At 38.1% G+C, this 20,712-nt stretch overlaps 1 protein-coding gene across 2 annotated transcripts in view; it reads left to right on the plus strand.

Annotated features, from left to right (window-relative positions):
- The first annotated feature begins 232 nt into the window (after nt 1-232).
- The window catches only part of pth1r (parathyroid hormone 1 receptor), a 59,042-nt gene continuing 38,562 nt past the window's right edge, over nt 233-20,712 (plus strand). For both annotated transcript variants that reach the window (XR_001572802.3, XM_015956677.3), the window contains exon 1: nt 233-1,356. Coding sequence is in view for 1 of the 2 variants with exons in the window: in XM_015956677.3 (XP_015812163.1) it covers nt 1,288-1,356 (69 nt within the window). In the remaining variant the exon portion in view is untranslated. The remainder of the gene's footprint in view (nt 1,357-20,712) is intronic.

Below are 20,712 nucleotides of genomic sequence, written 5' to 3' on the forward strand. Positions count from 1 at the left end.
TCCAGGAGGAAAAAGTGGTTTGGCAGAGGCCCTGCGATCTGAATGTGGAGTTTGTTTAAAGAGTGAGAAGAGAGAGAGAGAAAAAACTGTCATTTTGGAGTCGTGGGTTATTCCAACGCAAGAGCGGACGCACCAATCAGAGGTGTGAACGCTCCACCCTACCTGCCTCTTTTCCGTACCCACGCCTCTCCCCTCACACACACCCACCCTCCCTTTTCCATCCACATACTCACTACTGAACACGACCTGCCGCTTGCCACATCTGGAGACGCTTCCCAGCGCAAGAAACATCAACTTTTTATTACGCAGCGCACACAAACGCTCAGGCGACCTATCAGTGCGTCAGGGCGAACGCTGTCTTTCTCTTGATAGTAAGTAGAGATCCTTGAGTAAAAGTCGGCGTTTTCTCTCTCCTCCTCCTCCTTATGGCTTTTTTGGGTATATTTTTCCATCACCATTGGTAAACAGAGCCCGTTTTGCGCTTTGATACATCTAGACATGTTGGCGCGTCACGCGTAATTAAAATTTTTGGACGAATTCTGTAAATAGCACGTGATTTTGTTTATTGTAAGCAACGGAAAGCAAAGTTAGGACGTAAATTTAATCGAATGGGTCACAGATAAGTGCTTTTTTGAGTAGGTATGTCATAAAATTGTTAATGTTTGCATTTAAATGCAAAAAGTGAAGTCTGTCTGAGATCCTGGCGTCCGCAGCGCGTTGATGGTGACATGAGTCAGAGAGGAATGAAGTTGTGAAATTCAGCAACCACCGGTGATGGACTCAGCCTTATAGCCGCTCTTGTTTTATTTATTTAGTTTTATTTTTAGGGAATCCAGGTCTGATTTTTTTAAAGAGAGACTGTAAGAACCCCAAAAGTGCACACAGCTCCATACTGAAGTGTTTAAGTTAGTCTGCGGGGAAATAAAAAAAAAGACCTAAAAATACAGCGTTGGTTTCTTCCCTACAAAGAATCATTTGAACTTCCCACCGCAGAGGGAGCGAGCGACATAAATAGTTCTGACATGTGGATGTAATTTCAGAGGAGAGAAAAAGAGACAGATGCAGAGAAATCAAGCGAGCGGGCTGAACCGGACTACATTATAGGAAATGAAATAGGAGATTTACTCAGTTATGATTTCACAAGCAGTCAGAAGCAGCCAGAGGCCAGATGGAGTAAAACGACGCTCCACTTTGAAGAGAGTTAAGTAGATTAAATCGCTGCTTTTGAGCTTCATCTTTTCCATCGGTGAGGAGGAGGAGGAATCTTGGAGGTGCCTCGGGTCCGGGATGGCATCCTCTCTGATGCTCCATCATCTGGACTTTCTCCTCATCGCGCTCTTCGGCAGTCTATGCCTGGTAAGTCACCCCATTCATTAACAAGTGCAGCCTTTTTATTACATACACAACAATCATGTTTATTGGGATGCTGCACATGAGAAGTGTAGAGATCCAGATGTGCCTCCTGATCTCTGACAGCATCAAAACAAACTGTTCACATGTGATTTTCTGTACATTCATCTCAATTTCACATGGATTTGTAAGGTCATTTATGTTTTGCATGCACAAACTAAATTATTCACATTGGCCTTGTATTTCTACTAAAGTGCTCATTTTGCAGTAGCCTATGCATTCAATTAAATCGGTTATCAAATTAAACGTTTTTAATCTTTTAGATTTGAATTACAACAGAAACATCGACTGACTTCTTTTTTTTTAGTGGCACATGTTGCGATTAGACTGAAGATGCAAAGGTTTCTGCAAAACTCTTGTTCTTTAATAGAGGTTTGTGTCAGATCTGCAGCATCATGTTAGGTAAATACTTTATTACCTATTATTAGATCATGTTTATTATGATAATTTCACATGTTCCTTTATCAGAACGCTAACAAACCTTTTTAGGTGAATGCTAGTTGGATTTTGTATTTCACACAATGATGGTGTGTGCTGTTTCGATCTGAAAGCCATCAACACATTTCTATTATGCATAATGAAAACTCCTCATTCAGAATGTAATCCTGCACTCTAGTGAATGTGACATCATAATATTTATGTTATGATTTGACACTTTTACTTTCTACTCACACATAACATGATGCTTCATTGAAGCAAGAGCCTCAAAACTCCCTTTGATTCAGCTGCATGGACGACTTCTGGATGATATTGTGATTTTTAAATATTGTTGTAGCTGTATCCATAAAACTTGTCTCAGTCACACACACACAAACACACACACACACACACACACACACACACACACACACACACACACACACACACACACACACACACACACGCTGGTTCTGTGTGTTTTGGCTGAGGCTGTCGTGCATTCAACAGGCAGTTCGCCCAGGCTCTGAGGTACAGCTCATTTTCCCAGTGATGTGGTTCATCACTGCACCACAGCGGACCTCTGGGCTCGTTGGTTTAGATGGCAGAAGAAAACAATTAAAATATAGCCGTGTATTTATAGCTGATTCGTCATTAAACGGTTCTGTCTGTGACTGATGTTTACCCGCTTTTTAGCAGATGTTTTCTTAGTTGTTCTCTCCTCCCAAAGAAAGCACGTCTCCTCCAAACTGTGGCCGTCTAAATGAAGAGTGGAAAAACTGCATTTAAAGGCAAACATTAGGCTTCTCAAGTCCAGACATCCAGTTGTCAAACTGCAGGACGATCAAGAAGTCGGCACGAAACGGAGGCAACGTTAAGTGCTTCATGAATAGAAACATCAACACGCATATGGGGGAAGCATCTCATTTTGTTTGGAATGCACATCCAGCATCTTAATCCAAACGAGCTGACACTAGGCGAGGAAAAAGTTGATTGTGTTTTACACCTCAGCCAGCAAGCTGCAGTGACAGCAAATGGACAAAGCTCACTGAGCCTTTTTTCAGTGTGACATGGCTGCCTCGCTCTGTTATTATATTTATTAGGAGGAAGCAGGGCTTTCAGGAAATCTTAGTGGGGATTTAATTTGTACCTCATGACTGTGTTTTTCTCAGTGATGACTTGCATGTGTTTGGATTTTTTGTGTATCTGCCTGCTTTAGCGGAGCTTTAAATAGGAAAAAAAAAAGAGAAAAGAAATGGGATGTATTTTGTTGAGTTTTAGCACGATCTAATCTGAAATCATTATTATCGAAAAAGTCAGCGGTGTGGTTACAAATTTGGTTTAAAATACCAGTTCTCAGGAATATTTGTTAGTTTATCACTGAGCTGAGATGACTGATGCAGAACTATTAAAATCACAGAAGAAATATTTTATATTTTTCTCCATAAAATAGCTTAGTTGAAGGTGATGGACACAATCAATCAGTTAGACACTCCTGGATCATGCCTGCAGCCTGCAGCTTCATCATAATGATTGCAACAACAGAAAAATGCACAAACAACTCGTTTTCTGTTATGAAGCCTTCAGGTCATCATTTTAAAGCCTTTACATTATAACCATATGAAATGCACACATATGCACCCTCATAATAACCTGTCTGTATACTTTCATCTACCTCTGTCAAAGTTTCCCCTCGCAGAACTTTGCATTGCAAATTAGTGTTGGATAATCTCTGCTCAATCTGTCATTGCTGATTAGGGAATGTAGATATTTTTAACACTAATTCAAATTAACTCATTTGCAAAACATGCTTTAATATGAAAATTATTTCCACATGTCTTTTCTGACTGATATTTAAATGATTTATGCTGATTTCAACGGTTTATTAGGTTCTGTGAGCATCTGACATGAGTTAGAAGATGAAACACATTCAATACAGGATTCCACAAATCTGTGGGATCCAATCTAGAGGAAAACACTGTATTATTATTATTATTATTATTATTATTATTATTATTATTATGCATCTAGGACATAATAATCAATCTGATCATGAACTGTTTTAATCAGACGTTATTGTTTGACATGCTTGCAATGGTTTGAGTAAATCTAATTGGTTTGTTATAATTGTAATTATGATTATATTAATTACAAATTGCATGTGCATCTTTGAAGCAATTGAAGTTGAAAATAGAAAGCCCCTTGAATGCAATGCTTTGGCACAACTTGCCTCATTTTGGTAGCAGCGGTTTTTGCTCTATGACATTTGCACAATACATGCAAGTGTTTGCATCACCAGATGAGCTCCTTTCTGCAGGTGATTGGTAATGATTATGAGTAAAATCTTAAAATGATGTGAAAATAATAACCAACATAATTCAAATTGGTACATTTTCTCTTGCGTATGAGTAGACAGAACATTTTCTACACCTGTATTATGGGAAAATTTCAATTAGGAACAGTATTTCTAACTGACTAAATGCATGTTTAGTAATTTGATTTTATACACTGACGCAACTTTATAGTTGATTTTTTTGTCATAAGAAAAAATGCACAGAATAACTAAATCAAATAAGTTTTTGATTTGTTTAGCAGGATGTGTACAGTCATTTTATATATTATTCAGTTAACCACAAGATCAATTTTAAAATTCCCAGGACAGACTTTATTATAGCTGATCATCCACATCATAAAACATTTCATTAAAGTCTAAAATGCACATCCTCCTGAAATCCAACACATTTATCTCCCAATATTAGTATTAGATATGACACATTTGTTGTTTATTGAGTCATGCTATGAGAAGTGATAGACAGTGGTTTATTATTCCAAGAAATCAGATGTTGTTACTATAGGAGCCGAAACAGATTATCAATGAAGATCAGAGGGTGGTTTGAGGTAACGGTAGTCTGAAAGGCAGTGAGATTTTCAAGTGAAGCTACACAGAAAATCTCCAGGAGATAAGTCATTTAGGGTCCTCGGCTGATATTTTTCATTTTTTAATGAGACCTAATTTATTAAAGGCAGTAAAAAACACTTCAATAGCGACACATCTAAATTGGCAAAGAGCTAGTTGGCCTTCAGAGGTGGCTGGTTGTAAGGTAGCAAGCTTTTTATTACTCTGACTTAATTAACTTAGTGACATGATGGATGAGTTCAACTCCAAACCACCCAAGTAATAGATTATACAAAAAACAGCAACTTTAACTGTCAAAGTTGCTTTTGATAAAAGTGATCTGACCCACTTTAGATTAAATGTGACACTTTTATTCTCTCTCTCTCTCTCTCTCTCTCTCTCTCTCTCTCTCTCTCTCTCTCTCTCTCTCTCTCTCTCTCTCTCTCTCTCTCATATATATGTTTATATTAATCAATGAATTAATCGATTAATCAATCAATACATTAATCATTTGATCAATCAATACATTGAAAGATAGATAGATAGACTGATGCGAACTGGGGTCAGTTATTAGACCCTGTTAGAACACAAAGGGTTCACATTGACCTAAAATGTGCAGGGTCAGCGACTCTATCAGTCACAATGAGCCCTTTTCTCAAAGGCAAATCCTTCCCTTGTTTCTACTTAATACGCAGAACTATATGATGAAACATGGTGCAAGTATGGAAACCCCATTGAAAAGAGACTTTTTGAGCACCACTAAACAATAAATTGATTTAAGTCAAGAGGTCACATTGACACATAAGTTACCCTTGCCATGTTTGATGATGCGCCCTCTTGAATACATTTTGTCTCAGTGTCTATTTTCAAGCATTCAAGTTTCTATTATGTTTTTAGTTTAGTTTGGTTATTTCAGTAGCTTTGGTTTTCAGGATTATATTTGGGTTTTTCCTCTGCTTATTTCTGCTTCTCCTTAGTTCAATGTTTTCACCTGTGCCCAATTCCCACACACCTACCCCTCGTCTCCTATCACCCAGCGTCTGTACATATACACCCTGCCTGTGTCTCTCTGTGTTGTCGGCCCATTGATGTCAGCGTTTTTGTCCCCCTCTAGTTTCTCAGGTTCTTCGTGCCTTACCCTCCTTAATGAAATGAATTTTTTTTCTTACAACCTCTCCTGCCTTGAGTCGTTCTGTGTTTCTGCATTTTGGGTCCGACCTCCTCCTACCTAATTGTGACAGTTTAACATCTCATAACAAGGAGAATGCTCTAAGGATTGAAACACCAATGTCTCGCAGAAACTTTGATTCTTGTTCTGAAGAAAGAAAGATAGGAGAAAGCATCAGAGAGAACTGCTTTAAGCTTTTTGAAGAAGCAGTGATTTATCAGAGAAACACATTTTGGTCAAGGAACCCTCCACGTCTCTTGGATTTCTTGTCCGTGCAAATTTGTGGTACTTTCGCTTTCTTATTGAGGTGCAGCTTTCAAAGTAAAAGTTTACTTCCTGTTTGTACTTTTTTACACAGAAAACTTTGAAAACTTTTTACGTTAATAAAATGCGATGCATAAAAAGTATGTCCTGATATTGCATTAGACCAGTTTCCTTTGTGTGGGAAATCTGGTGGGTGTTTTTGTGTTAAGCGCTTGTTACACTTAAACACAATCTCTCAGTATGAGAAGCTGTCAGTCAGTTTCCTTGGCAATGCGGTATGCATGGCAGAACTGGCAGAATAATTTGTTGATTTATGCATTGTTGTGCGGCCGTTTCTCCTCCGTTGTGCCACTGCTGCTGCTGTGCTTCCTAAAGTTAAACATCAAGAACTGGTGTAATGAGCTTGTTCATTCTGAACGTATGACAGCCATTTTACCGTTACTGCCTTTCTCATTACAAGATATTACAGACTTTATTTTGAGAAGCATTCTCAAAGTCCCATTAGTCATCACACACTGGTGAAATTTATCTCTGCATTTGACCAATCCCCGTAGTGAGGGGTGAGCTGCAGCTGTGGCTGCACTCGGAAACCATTTGGTGGTTTAAACCCCAAATCCAGCCCCTCAAAGGCATTGGGTCCCATCGTTAAAGACTTTCGTATGACCCAACTGGGATTTAAACCCTACCTCCCAGTCCCAGGGTGGATACTTTCCCACTAGGCCACTGAGAAGGTTATTAATACGAGATATTGCTGCTACATTTTTCCTTGCACTGATGGCAATCTGCTTCCGTATATTTGCATTCTGCTGATTGTGTTCTTATATAAGTGCAGCAAGGCAGGTCATCTGGCTAGAACTAGGCAGTAATATGTGTGTGTGTGTGTGTGTGTGTGTGTGTGTGTGTGTGTGTTTCTTTTGGACCCTGCCTCTCACTCAATGACTTCTGCAGGTTAACACCAACTCTTAATGGCCCTCAACAGGATTATATAAGCAGAAGGAATAGATATTCTTTAAACATTTTATATGCTTAAATTTGTTTTAACTAGTTTATAAGATAAAAAACATTTTGACATTAATGTATGGAAAAGAGCTTGCAAATTCCTCAGATTAAGTAGCCATAGAGATATTATTAGACAAATGCACAAACTTCTGCAGTTTTTACAGATTTTGTGTAGAGCAGATTGCTAATTACATTAGGAGAAACACAAGACCAACATCCAACTGGTTATGTCAGTCCATCAAAATGCACCAGTGAAAAACTAACATTAATTTATAATCTCACACATGTGGGCTCTCATTAGCTAGAGCTACTGTGTTCAGGAAAGAAAGGAACCATGATTTTGGATGTAGTCCTAAGAAAATTATGTGAATTATTGAAGAAAAAAATCCAGTTTATGCTCATTTTTGTGTTAAATGATAAAAAAAAATAAGTTTTCTCTTTAATTAGTCAGAAATGAAGCAGCTTTTAAAACTGAACTTCTCATCTCACTAAATTCTAAAGATGAAGTTTTTAAAGGCCTCATTAGTCTCACCTCTTTTATACATCATTTATACACAGTTTAATATAACATCTAAAATACAGTAAACCTTATTGTCATACAGCAGAATAAAACATACTTATGAAAAAAAATCAAACATCAGTTTCTGATGATAATGTGTCAATGACTGAAGGAATGTAGATACGTTTTGTTTTCAAACTGGGGTCACAAATCGTTTTTCTGGTGGAAGCAATCTATTTTATACAGTGGCAAATGATAAAAGCCTATATATATATATATATATATATATATATATATATATATATATATTGGTAAATGTGTAAAACAAAAATGATTATGAATGGCGAAAGTTTTGTTACCGCTTGTTGCAAACCAGTAAATGCATTTTGTCCTCATAGGCTCCCATAGTAGGAAACATGGAGTCTAATATGGTGTTGCCCAGAGACTGAGACCCGCTCCCATGAATTTTAGACACAACTTTTATGGTTATATGTTACGAAATCGCCAATATTTTTCAACAACTGGGCATCTTTTCATTTATTTTCAACAACACTTTCATGAATATTTCCAGACATTAATGATAAAAACTCCACATTGTCTCTTTAAGTTTTGATCCATCTTGTAGGATAATGTAATCTATTTTATTCGATTATTATAGATTAGAATTTATACGTTTTTATCTAAATTGATGGTACTGGAGATTTTCTTTATCGATCCAACTCCTTATCAATTCCAGAGTAGTTCAGTAGGTGGCAAGAAACATGTACATGGTCTCCTGATTTGAACTGTCAGTTTATTAATGATAAATAATCAATTGGAAAGCTCTTTCCAAATTTTCTCCTCTATACTCATTGTGAAAGCAGAGTCATCTTCTAGCTTGGTGTAGCATAGCTGTAGCTTTTGCAGAATGGGAAAAGTCTCACCACAGGTCAGACTTTAATTGCTGGAGTCTGCTGGAGTCTGCTAGTGTAATATATTACACTAGCAGCTCCAGCTTTCTGTGATATATATATATATATATATATATATATATGTATATATGTATAAATGTTATATTAAACTGTGTATAAAACTCTAAGTCATCACATATTTTGTGCCCAAAGTATTTTGCATATTTGTAGTGTTTCCTCCCCGTGATGAAATATTGCCCTGTTTTCATCCTATTGTGTAAAATATAACCATACCACCAAGCGTTTGCTCCTCTTAGGCGCCATGTTTCCTGCTTCCGAGAGCTACGCAGCGTGCATGGTGATGTCATTCATGCTGACTGGAATTGATGAGGGGAATCATTTGCAAAAGTGAAAAACAATTCCAAGGAATTGAAACAATGGGAACCGATTCTCAACAAAGATCTAGGTGTCAATTCCCACCCCAGTCTACATTGATTTTGTGCACTTTTAAACTTGATAGAGTAAAATGGCTTTAATACTCTTTAACACTTTTTTTTATTGTGTCAGCCATATATGTCTTGGGCTTTTATGTATGCCCCAATAATGATCTTTCTCTGTTTTCCATAGAAATCTTAGTAGAAAACCGCAAGATATATACAATATTTTTGTTATTGTTAATGCTACCATCATTATGAAGATCAAGTCTAACAACAAGAATTTTTGTCTAAATGTGCTACATGGAAACATTTTACCGGTTCTGCAGACACAACAATATTTGGTGTATCACAGACCCGCCCTGATTGGTCAAATGGGACCATGGTGATAACTGATGATTGATTGGGTGAAATCCTGTGATTCTAAGAGTTTGTGAAAATATACAATGACATCATTTATGATGTGAGAGGAAGGGTTTGAATATAGATGCTGGTTCTATAAAAGGTTAAGGAGAACAACAAAGTTAGGCAATCTGCATAAAAGACCCCCCCCCCCCCCCCCCCCCCCCCAGTCCAACCTCAGACCTCTTTTCTGTCAGGCAACAGCACTGGCCACCACTTCAACCACGTTTCAGTACAAAACAAAACAAAAGCTCTTCTTAAATCTTAGAGGTCAAACACACTCCTTCTATGATGATTCTTAATTAAGGATTAAAATAGTGTAATCCTCAATAACCCTGTAAAATGTCAACAATCCAGCAACGTTATTTTTTAGCTCAAGTGCTGTTTTAATTGTTTTGAGTGTGTGTGTGTCACACACCCACACGCGTTGAGAAGCTCTTGTGATTCAAGTTAAATACATTCACAGAGCAGATTTGATGTTTTATAGAAAGCATAGAAGAAAATAGGAGTCAGCTGTTCTCAATATAATTCACAAAAACTATTTTCATCAGTTTCAGCCATTTTATCTGCTAATAGTAAAATTAGCTTTTTAGTTTGATACATTTGAAAACATTTTTACAGTTGGGAAGTTTAAAAATTCCAGCTCTGGTTTCTGTGAAAAAAAATAACAAAAGGTTTTCCTAGAATTTCTAATATTTGCCTGTAAATCATCAAATGAATAGACATTAATTTTAATCCCCTGCATGGAGTGCATGGCCCATGCAGTCCGGTTTGGGACATTGATCTACCCGACACCGGTCCCCGTCTGTTTCAGGGGTTAGAGACACTGATGGGTCTGGAGCAACATCCCTGTCAGGTGGAGAGTCAGACTGGACACCTGTCAAAGGCACTGGTCCAATTAGACCAGCTCTAGAATTCCTGGGTTTAGTCGTGAGACCATCACCTCCTGTTGTCATCACCCAGTTGTCAACATGGAGTGTTCCAGTTAATCTTTTTGTTTCTCTTCCTCTGTTATGTTAAATCATGCTTTTTTTCTGTTTGTGTACTTCCAAATATCTGCAGCTTACTTTTTGATGTACTGTCCTTGTACTAGTACTACTTTACAGGTTTAAATAATCCATGAATCAGCTTTCAGGATTGTGATTTAAAAAGGACTTTAAACATTCAGGTTTGTGCCAAACTCTCTAGAGACCTTCCCCTCTGCTGCTGTCCTTCCGCCTCCAGTTTATAAAAAGTCCTTGAAAATAAGTTTGACTGTGTTTGAGATACTTTAACAATTTAATTTAATAATATAAATTTGATAATTGAAGATCATACCCTGCAACAAAGAATACTGGAAATAAAATGGCATCATGAAAAACACTTTAACATGCAGAGATGCTGTTCTGCACGAGTAGGATGAAAACTGTGTAATTTTCAAGATGGCATCTGTGTGTGCATGCATGCGTGTGTGTGTTTGTGTGCATGCATGCGTGTGTGTGTGTTTGTGTGCATGTATGGGTGTGTGTTCCACTTGCAAATCCTCGTTAGATTTTTTTCTAAAGGTATTCATAAAGAAACATTTCCGGGCTCTACATATTCTTACTCCCATGCTTTCGTAATTATAAACTCTTACAATTTTTCCAACATACATTTTCTAACGTGACAGTCAGATCTGGTGTCTGGAACTCAAACGTTTTACTTCCTTTTACTGTAGCCGAGCTTGAACGTAACCCTGAAAGTGAAAAATGACCCATATCCTCAGTTCCACAGAAAATCTATCACGCTTACTGAAGGTGAGGAGGTCAGGCGAGCTTTTAGGTTTAAAGTATTGATCGTGCTCGTCGTATTCTCAGTTAAATCCTTTTATTTTCCACCCAGAGCCACAGAAAAACACAACTGAAGGTTTGCGTCTTCTACGAGCAGCTTTCAGGCAGTCGTGATGTTGGTGAAGACTGGAAGCACTCTTCATGAATGTCGCATATTTGATGCGTATGGAGGTGTGAACCTTCCCAGCTGCCGTACTCGGCCCGTCACAGTGGACTGTGAGCTGCTCACCGTCTTTAGCATGTTTGCCCGAATTTTCCAGTGATGAACATGGGATCCAGCTCACAGAGGCAGCTTGTTGCGGACCCCCATCCCCCCCCCCCCCCCCCCCCACACACACACACACACACACACCCTTGCCCACATCCTGCATTTCCTTACAGAGCTCTTACATTTAGTGTGATAAATACTAAGACAACTGATGAAATGTAGGAATTCTTGAGTTGCTCCATTTTATTTTTTATTTTTTTGCTTTTGGGTATTGACTGACATATTGCTCCATTTTTGTGGGTTTTGTGAGTCAGACTCATAACGTCTGTGTTAATTGAGGAGTCTTCTGTTTCAGCAGCATGGTAAGATTATACCTGGGCTCTGGAAAGGGTCTGTTTTCTTAACTTAGATTGACCCCTGCCTTTTTTTCTTCTGTTTTCCACATAAAGAATGTGTAACTCAGTGACCTCACTCCCTTATAAAACAGCAGATTATTAAAATGTTGCTCAAATAAACAAAACACTGATTAGTGAAAGTTAGACAGGTGTTTAGTAGCTGTGGTGCAGATTTCCTTAAAGGACACATGTTTGGATTCTCCCAGTAGCTCAGTTGGAGCTGACATGTGAAATCTCTCTCTCTCTCTCTCTCTCTCTCTCTCTCTCTCTCTCTCTCTCTCTCTCTCTCTCTCTCTCTCTCTCTCTCTCTCTCTCTCTCTCTCTCTCTCTCTCTCTTCCTCTTTCTCTTTCTCTCTCTTTCTCTCTCTCTCCCTCCCCCCCCCTCTCGCCAACATGTGAAATCTCCCCCCCCCCTCTCTCTCTCTCTCTCTCTCTCTCTCTCTCTCTCTTCCTCTTTCTCTTTCTCTCTCTCTTGCAACACGTGAAAACTCTCTCTCTCTCTTCCTCTTTCTCTCTCTTTCTCTTTCTCTCTCTCTTTCTCTTTCTCTCTCTCTCTCTCTCCCCCCCCTCTCTCGCCAACATGTGAAATCTCTCTCTCTCTCTCTCTCTCTCTCTCTCTCTCTCTCTCTCTCTCTCTCTCTCTCTCTCTCTCTCTCTCTCTCTCTCTCTCTCTCTCTCTCTCTCTTCCTCTTTCTCTTTCTCTCTCTTTCTCTCTCTCTCCCTCCCCCCCCCTCTCGCCAACATGTGAAATCTCCCCCCCCCCTCTCTCTCTCTCTCTCTCTCTCTCTCTCTCTCTCTCTTCCTCTTTCTCTTTCTCTCTCTCTTGCAACACGTGAAAACTCTCTCTCTCTCTTCCTCTTTCTCTCTCTTTCTCTTTCTCTCTCTCTTTCTCTTTCTCTCTCTCTCTCTCTCCCCCCCCTCTCTCGCCAACATGTGAAATCTCTCTCTCTCTCTCTCTCTCTCTCTCTCTCTCTCTCTCTCTCTTCCTCTTTCTCTTTCTCTCTCTTTCTCTCTCTCTCCCCCCCCCCTCACGCCAACATTTGAAATCCCCCCCCTCTCTCGCTCTCTCTCACTCTCTCTCTCTCTTCCTCTTTCTCTCTCTTTCTCTTTCTCTCTCTCTTGCAACATGTGAAATCTCTCTCTCTCTCTCTCTCTCTCTCTTCCTCTTCCTCTTTCTCTCTCTCTTGCAACACGTGAAAACTCTCTCTCTTCCTCTTTCTCTCTCTTTCTATTTCTCTCTCTCTCTCTTCCTCTTTCTCTTTCTCTCTCTCTTGCAACACGTGAAAACTCTCTCTCTCTCTCCCTCTTCTTCTTCTTCTTCTTCTTTCTCTCTTGCCAACATATAAATACCAATTATATATATATATATATATATATATATATATATATATATATATATATATATATATATATATATATATATATATATATATCTTTCCCCACCACCACACACACACACACACACACACACACACACACACAGAGAGAGAGAGAGAGAGAGAGAGAGAGAGAGAGAGAGAGAGAGAGAGAGAGAGAGAGAGAGAGAGAGAGAGAGAGAGAGAGAGAGAGAGAGAGAGAGAGAGAGAGAGATTGAACTGAACAGCTACCAGTTTCATTTTACTTAGCTAAGAATTAACAGTTAGACTATCAGGAGTAAGTCCTTTAATTAGAAGGAAGAGTTGGATTTCAAAAATGTAATCCAGTTGTTTACGCAATTTGGAAGCGGTTCAGATTCTGGGGTTGAGTGTTTCCATTGCTAATGCGTGAGGGGAGGCTAGTTTTCTTTAAAAGACCTTTTTATTAGGTTCACAGAAAAATTCTGAAGCTTATGGGTTTTAAGTATGCATTTCACAGTTCTAAAACTTTCCAGTAAAAGTAGGGAATACTCGCAGTGGCGTCCAGCAGTGGAAGCCTTGTCCAGTTTAAATTTAGATAACAGTGTGAATGCTGGCTTGAGTTGTGTCAACGCCGGAGGATTTAACACTTTAGCCAACAAGCACAAACCCCAACTTAGTAAAGACTCAAAGTATAACATTTACAGGATATTATACTTTTATAATCCAAAACTGATATTGTTTTTCCCACTACTACAGATGTGTTGTTAATTGTGTATTTAGGTGAAGTTTCACTTTCAGACCAAAAGCAGTTTCTCTTCCTGCTTCATGGTGTCTGCGTTGAGTTGTGGGCAGGGTGATGAAGAAAATAATGTTATCATAAATTTGGCTGCATTGAAGTAGTCTTTTTATTTAAAAGTTAATGACATTTATTAATTTATTAATATATTTTTGAAAAGACGTGCAACATTAATCGTAATTATTTAAAAATCAAAAGCGTTGCCTTTGACAGGCACAAGAGCACTGTCTAAAAGACAAAGTCCTATTTTTGCTAATTAACTACACCTGAATTCCTTTTGATGCATCTTTGTTACAGTGAATTAGGGATATGGCAGGTTTCATCGCCTGACTTCTAATGCTTCCTCTTCCCTATAATTCTGAGTAATATTTGATTAAATAACGACAATTTCATTCAAAGATCGCAGCTGCAGTTATGTTGGAAATTTCAGGTCGGCAACAGTTCTTCTATTTGTCAGGTATAATCTGTGTCCGTCAGCATTTTCTTCACTCACACGCCTGAGCATCTTCATTCATTCCTAGATCCATTAGCATGTGCCTGTCGGATAAACACCAAATGGTTTAAATGCATTTATAATGTGATCTGCTACATGTGTCTCTTTGGTTACAATCCTGAAAGGTTTCAGTAAGTCATTTAACAGCTATATTCAATCAGATTTGTAAAAGAAAACCAACTTCTTGAGATGAAAGATTCACCAAAGATGGAGTAATCATTGTTAACACAAATGAAATTATAAAAGAGATAATTATTAAACATAGTTCCTTCAAGAAATATTGAGAAAAGACTTTAAAGGTATTACGTAACAGGAGTGTTTCTAAGGTGATGGTATTTTGCTGCTCATTCCGTACGCCCAGGGATCATTAAAACCATGTTGCTTCTGTTGCTGTTTGCCTCAGAAATCAGATGCTGCAGAGGACAATCAGTGCTTTTCCTCCTCCTCCTACCTGCACAGCTGCACTCACGTGGGCTGATCACCTCATGAGCACCATAAAAGGGAGAGCTGCCAGGAGGAAGGGGGAGACTAGATCTGTGCCAGTTCTCTCGTGTGCGCCATTTGTTTGTTTTAATGGCTTTTAAATGGGTTTTAGTTGTTTAAGCTTGGTGAAGCTTAACAACTTTTAGAGGTTTTTAACAGATGAGGGGCCAGAGTGCTGGTTTCCTCTTGGCTCCCAAACTTGTGTTTAAGTCAGTGGACTTTGTTTTGTGAATGTTTGGGAGCATTCAGATGTCTGTTTTAAACATAAACCCATGGCCATTTTAACAATGTGTTTTAAGTACTTTTAGATTTGGAGCTTTTTGTCATTTTAAAATCCCTTTAATAAAATCAATGTTTACAATTTCCACACCTGAAACACATGCCTGTGTTACTCCCCGTTCTTCTCCTTATCCACCAATAGAGGACGTAACACCAGAAAGTGTGTTATCAAGCTCCCAGAGCACCGTGGGGACGTTTAAAAAATAAGTTGGAAAGGTTCATAACAACCTGGTTATGAAAGAAAATATGATTTTCAGAAATAATGAGTGTCAACATATTTGTGACATAATCTGTATTGTAGTGTTGTTGGGCTGCTTTTGAAGGGCTCATTATGGAGTATTTGTACCACTTTTTTCATACTGGCATAATAATAATTATTGGAATACTTTTTTTCTCCAAAGATCATCAAATAGACAGTAAATATTTACATATATTTACTCTATGGGTAAATACAGCTTATAAAAACCAGTGTCCCCACTGAGGGACATTGAAGGGATTTTCTTTTCTATTTCGTTTCTATTCTTCAATCTGAAGCCTTTCCTGTTCCTGTTTTAAAGTAGGTTAAATCTTTTTTTCACAGACCAATAACAAAAACAAAAATATAGTAATTCTCTTAAATAAAAATGCAATATTTCAGCTATTAACTTTCATACTTTGGAGCAGAAAAAGTGCATAAAACCACAATAATTCAAGCTCAGATAGCAGGGTATCCGCAGGTCCTTAAAAAGTCTTAAATTTCCTTTTCCAAATTTAAGGCCTTAAAAATCCTTAAAAATGACAAATAATCCTTAAATAGAGTTTCCGAAGGTCTTAAATAACCAGAGACCCAATGAACAAGATTCTTTTATTTCTATAAAAATTTAGTGAATTTCTAGTTAGTGTTCAGCATTTTTTGTGTATGATATTGGCGTAAGCTGAACCATACACATTCAGCTGGTTGTGAAAGGAGGCTATTTTTAGATGAGCACATTAGCTGGTTAAGCTAGCGGGAGCTTGCGCCATGGGGAAGTGCAAGTTTAATGGTAGCTGGATGGCTAATCCCATGTTCGCGACGTGGTTAGCACCGGTTCCAGGCAATAGCTGGAAATTATAGCTTAAATGTAATTTAATAAAATTGCTTAAATCTGGTCAAAGTGGCCTTAAAAAGTTCTTAAAAAGTCTTAAATTTGGCACTCTTAAACCTGCAGATACCCTGGATAGCTCCACTGTGACGCTCACCTGTTCCAGCCAGATACCTACATCTCTGGTTGGGCTATGAGCTGAGGAAGGTGTTCCTCAGTGAGACTCCTGTGTTTTGTTCATCTTCATCACAGACAACAGTTACTCACACAGGTGTGTGCTGCTGAGCATGGAGAGCATTTCAAAAGCTAGGTGTTGGGTCAGTGTGTCGGGGAGGAAAGATAAAAACTGCAGCAGCCACAGAGTCATCCTCTGACTTGAGCGTGTCGCTACACTGGAGTCTAATCAGCATGTGGAGGTTGGTTGGTGAGCTGGCCATGTCAGCCGCGAACGGACTACTGAGCGGTTGAAATCTCCATTTGTGTACTTCAAAGTCGGCAAATTGCCGAGCAAACTCACTTAGGAGTGTTTTCAGTTTGTCCAAAACTGAGTAGAGTAACACTGCTAACGCCGAAGGGTAACACTGCTAACGCCGATACGAGTAGCATGGACGCTAATGACTGTAAACAGAAGGAGGGGACGCTTCGACTGATGCATCAATGCCGCAAAGCACTATAGGAATTGTTGTCTTCGCAGCAAATATTTGTTCTCATAGTCTAAATAAAAATAGACTGCCGGCCAAATTTGGCCCGACGGACACCTGTACTTTAGATGGTCTCTCAGTCGGATCTCAGTTGGCTTATAGAAAGAAATAGACTTTTTCACCATATTCTGATTTTTACAAGTTCCCCCAAAGCTTATTTCCATTTTAGCTTTTAGAAACTGTCTTAAAAATAAAATTTGCACATTTTAAATAATGAATAATTTTCTACAGTAAAAATTGCAAGACTTCTCAGAATGTGTGTAAAATATCATTCAATTAGCTTATTAATAAACAAGGGACCTACTGATGAATGCTTGAGTTTGGCTATAGTCATCATGCTCTGGGTAGTTTAGATTTGTTCTTGTACTGATTTGTGTCTGTTTTTAACTGTTATTATATTTCATGAATAACTTCAGGTGTAACAAGTTTGAGGGTTTTTTTTTCTCTCTTTTTAACATAAGACATGTTACTCATCACATTCTACCAGTTTATTCATTGTAACATTGCCTGTTTATTAATGCTTAGATGTGTTCCACATGTATCTTTTGGATTTAGATTGTACACCTATCACTAATGTGTTTTAGTTTCCTGTCGTGGTTTCATGTGTTTATTCTTTGTTTTTATTTTTCCTGTTTGGGAATCTTTCACATCTTCCAGTCTCGAGAGTAGGGGAGTTTGTTGGTGATGCATCTCTATTATGCCTCCATCTAAAAGAAGCACGTGTTCAAAGATAATCATAAGAATATTAATATAAATCAGCTCTGCAGACAAGCTTAGCATCTTGACAGTGAGTCATCTACTAAACAGTGTTCACGATTCAATCATCAGACGTTTCTTTTAAATGAATAAAGTCTGTGTTTTAAACAGTATTGTACATTAGAGTTGTCCATGACACAATGGTTAGTTGGTTAGTGGAGGTTTGTTTTATGTTAAAAGTGTTATAACAGATTTGGAAAAGGTTAATCTAAAACAAAATGAATAAATTAAAAAAACTTAAAAATAAACAAAAATAAATAAATAAATAAAGTGATTTACTCGCATTTGTCTAAAAACCTCGGATCAAACCAAAAGAAACCATTGGACCATCTGGTTGTCAGTCTCGCCAGACCGCCGTACTTCCCAGGGTTCTCCATTCATTAGGCACTCATGTATTTATCAACAGAACACTGTCGGTGTGAGAGTTTCTCTGCTCAGTATTATCAGAGAAAGAGAAGCAGCCGGCTGCTACCACTTTAACTTTAAGACAAACTACCAGAGTCCCAAAAAAAAAACAGCATCTGAAGTCATGGACAGCAAAAGACGTTTGGACCTAGAAAACAGCGACTGGTGTTTAGTGTTCTCTCGTTTCCTCCAGCATTGTGGGTTTCTGGTTCTGGCAGAAGCGTCTCAGGGAAGATACCCGAGGAAAGATGTGAGCATTCTCTGACCGTGTTTGCATTAAAACTTAGCTTTTCTGTGGATTCGCTGTAGCAGCTTTAAGCATTTTACAGTTTGTGTGTTGGTTTAATTCTAAATGGAAAAACAGGATTTAAGGAAAACATTTAGGGGAAGGCTAAAATTGAACAATTTTCTTGTAGTTCTGAATCAACCAACTTAAACTAAATTATCACCAAAACAACCCAGAGAATGTTCCTCCGATATATTATGGTTTACACATGTAATAATTTACTGTAGCTCATCTTCGTCTGATTCCCTGTGAAATATTATACACAAGGAAAGAAAATTATAACAGATCAAATGATTTAATATCTCAGGAATCTGGAATTGGGACAGTGCGTTTTATTAAATCTGGCATCACCAGAACATGTTACTTTCTCATATGATGTTTTGTTGTTGTTTGATGTATTTTTTTTTTGTTTATCTTATTTTTTCAGAAAGAGAACTTTATTAACACTCACGTGTCTACTTTTTAAATCCAGTCAACATGCTGTAGATTTTCTAAAATGTGTGCAGCTATTGATTAATTCATGGGTGTAAAATTATTTGTCTTTCTTGTTTTGAAAGAATAATCTAGAAATAAAAACAACATTTACTCGATGATCATCTGTGCGAGATTGACTCATGACATCATTTTTAATGAGTCAAACCAGAAGGGGGCAATGCTAGCAGCCAATGTGAGAGAGCTTGGATAATTAAAGGCTATCTAATTAGTCCAGGATTATCCGGCTTCATTTGGTAGGGGGCCACAATCAGGAGCCTTTTAGAAAATGTGTCCTTGTCCTAGTTTAAGCAGACAGCAGGATACTTCGTTTGCCTTCAGTTCCCAGTGCACTAATGGCTGATTGGAGTGTCACCCTCTACGTATTTAACCATTTAATCTCTGCTCAGATCTTTCCTGACCATTGATGATACGTGGAGCCCTCTTTTCATTATGTTGCACCAAGATGACAGTTTTTCCTCAATTTATTGCTGCTTTAATTGAGACAGTAAAGAATACAGAACATTATTTTAAATGTTGTCTTAATAGATTATAGTCAGAGCATCATCAATGGCTCAATGCTGATTTTTGTTATTGTTGGGTCTCTTACATCCTTAGGAGTGGCATTTAGAGTGTCATACAACTTTTAATCATAGGAAGGTTTTACGTTTAATAATATCTTAAACTGCTGTTGTACTTTACTTTGAAGAGCAACATATGATGGTTTCTGGTTTTATGTGTGCAGTGGTGCTGTATAGGGGGGGAGTTAGGATAATTAGTGCCCATGACTGACAGGGGGTCAAAATTTGTTATTTTAATTAAAATATATATATTTAAATTTATAATGAAAGATTTTTCACCAAAAATTTCTGGCGGTGCTCCTGTAAGCATGCCGCTGGCAGTAGTCCCCTAATGGACTGAAAATGGCCATTGCAGTCTTGCATATTTACAAGTATAAAATTATAGTATTTTCATTAAAATGTAACAATCAAGATTTGGCTCAATGTAAAAAAAAAGGTTTACTTTTACAAACTCAGGATGTTCACGTTAAAGTCAAGTGTGTATTTTCCCTGGCGATAGACGCAGTAGATACCTAAATCATTGCAAGAATTCATTTTGTTCAAATTAGACCTCACCAAGAGGTGGCCATTAGGGTAAAAAATCCTCGGGAGTGCAACCTCCAGCAAAATAACAAGATCTTCATGTACCCTTTCATCGCTTGCAATGAGTGAAGACGTAAATGTGTTAAAGAACAAAGTTTATTAATGCTGAAAGTTTTGTAACCATTTGTTTTAAATCAGTAAATGCATTCTGTCGTCACGAGCTTCCGTAGACGGAAACACTGCATCCAATATGGCGTCGTCCAGAGACTCGCTCCCATGTATTCTAGGCCCGATGTTTATGGTTATATGCTATGAAACCTTGAGAAAGTTTTCAGATATTGTGCCTTATGTTTCTTGTGCAGTGGCACAGCTCATCATGAAAGTTTATTATAAAATGAACGAGTCCTGATGATTATTGCATACCCATACGTTCTGCTGCTTTCTTGCATCATGTAATTGATTATCTCAGTTGCTGCTGGTCAGCGTAATTGGCAGGTTTTTGAGTAGACAAGCATCATTTAATGGAATATTCAACTTGTAAGGTATTTGTCATTTCAAGATTTTACAATTAAAATAAGGGATCCTGTGCTACACAAAATTCCAACACACGTTCTTCAAAGTAAAATCCAATCTGAGATGTAAACACATGATCCTCCCATGAGAGAAGCTGGGAAGTCAAATGAGAAAGTAAGCCTCAAACACATTCTCTCTAGTGCAAAAGCCATTAGCCTATGGGTAAAGTTTTGAAAAA

Source organism: Nothobranchius furzeri, chromosome 11 (assembly GCF_043380555.1).
Source record: "Nothobranchius furzeri strain GRZ-AD chromosome 11, NfurGRZ-RIMD1, whole genome shotgun sequence".
In the NCBI taxonomy this organism is placed as follows: domain Eukaryota; kingdom Metazoa; phylum Chordata; class Actinopteri; order Cyprinodontiformes; family Nothobranchiidae; genus Nothobranchius; species Nothobranchius furzeri.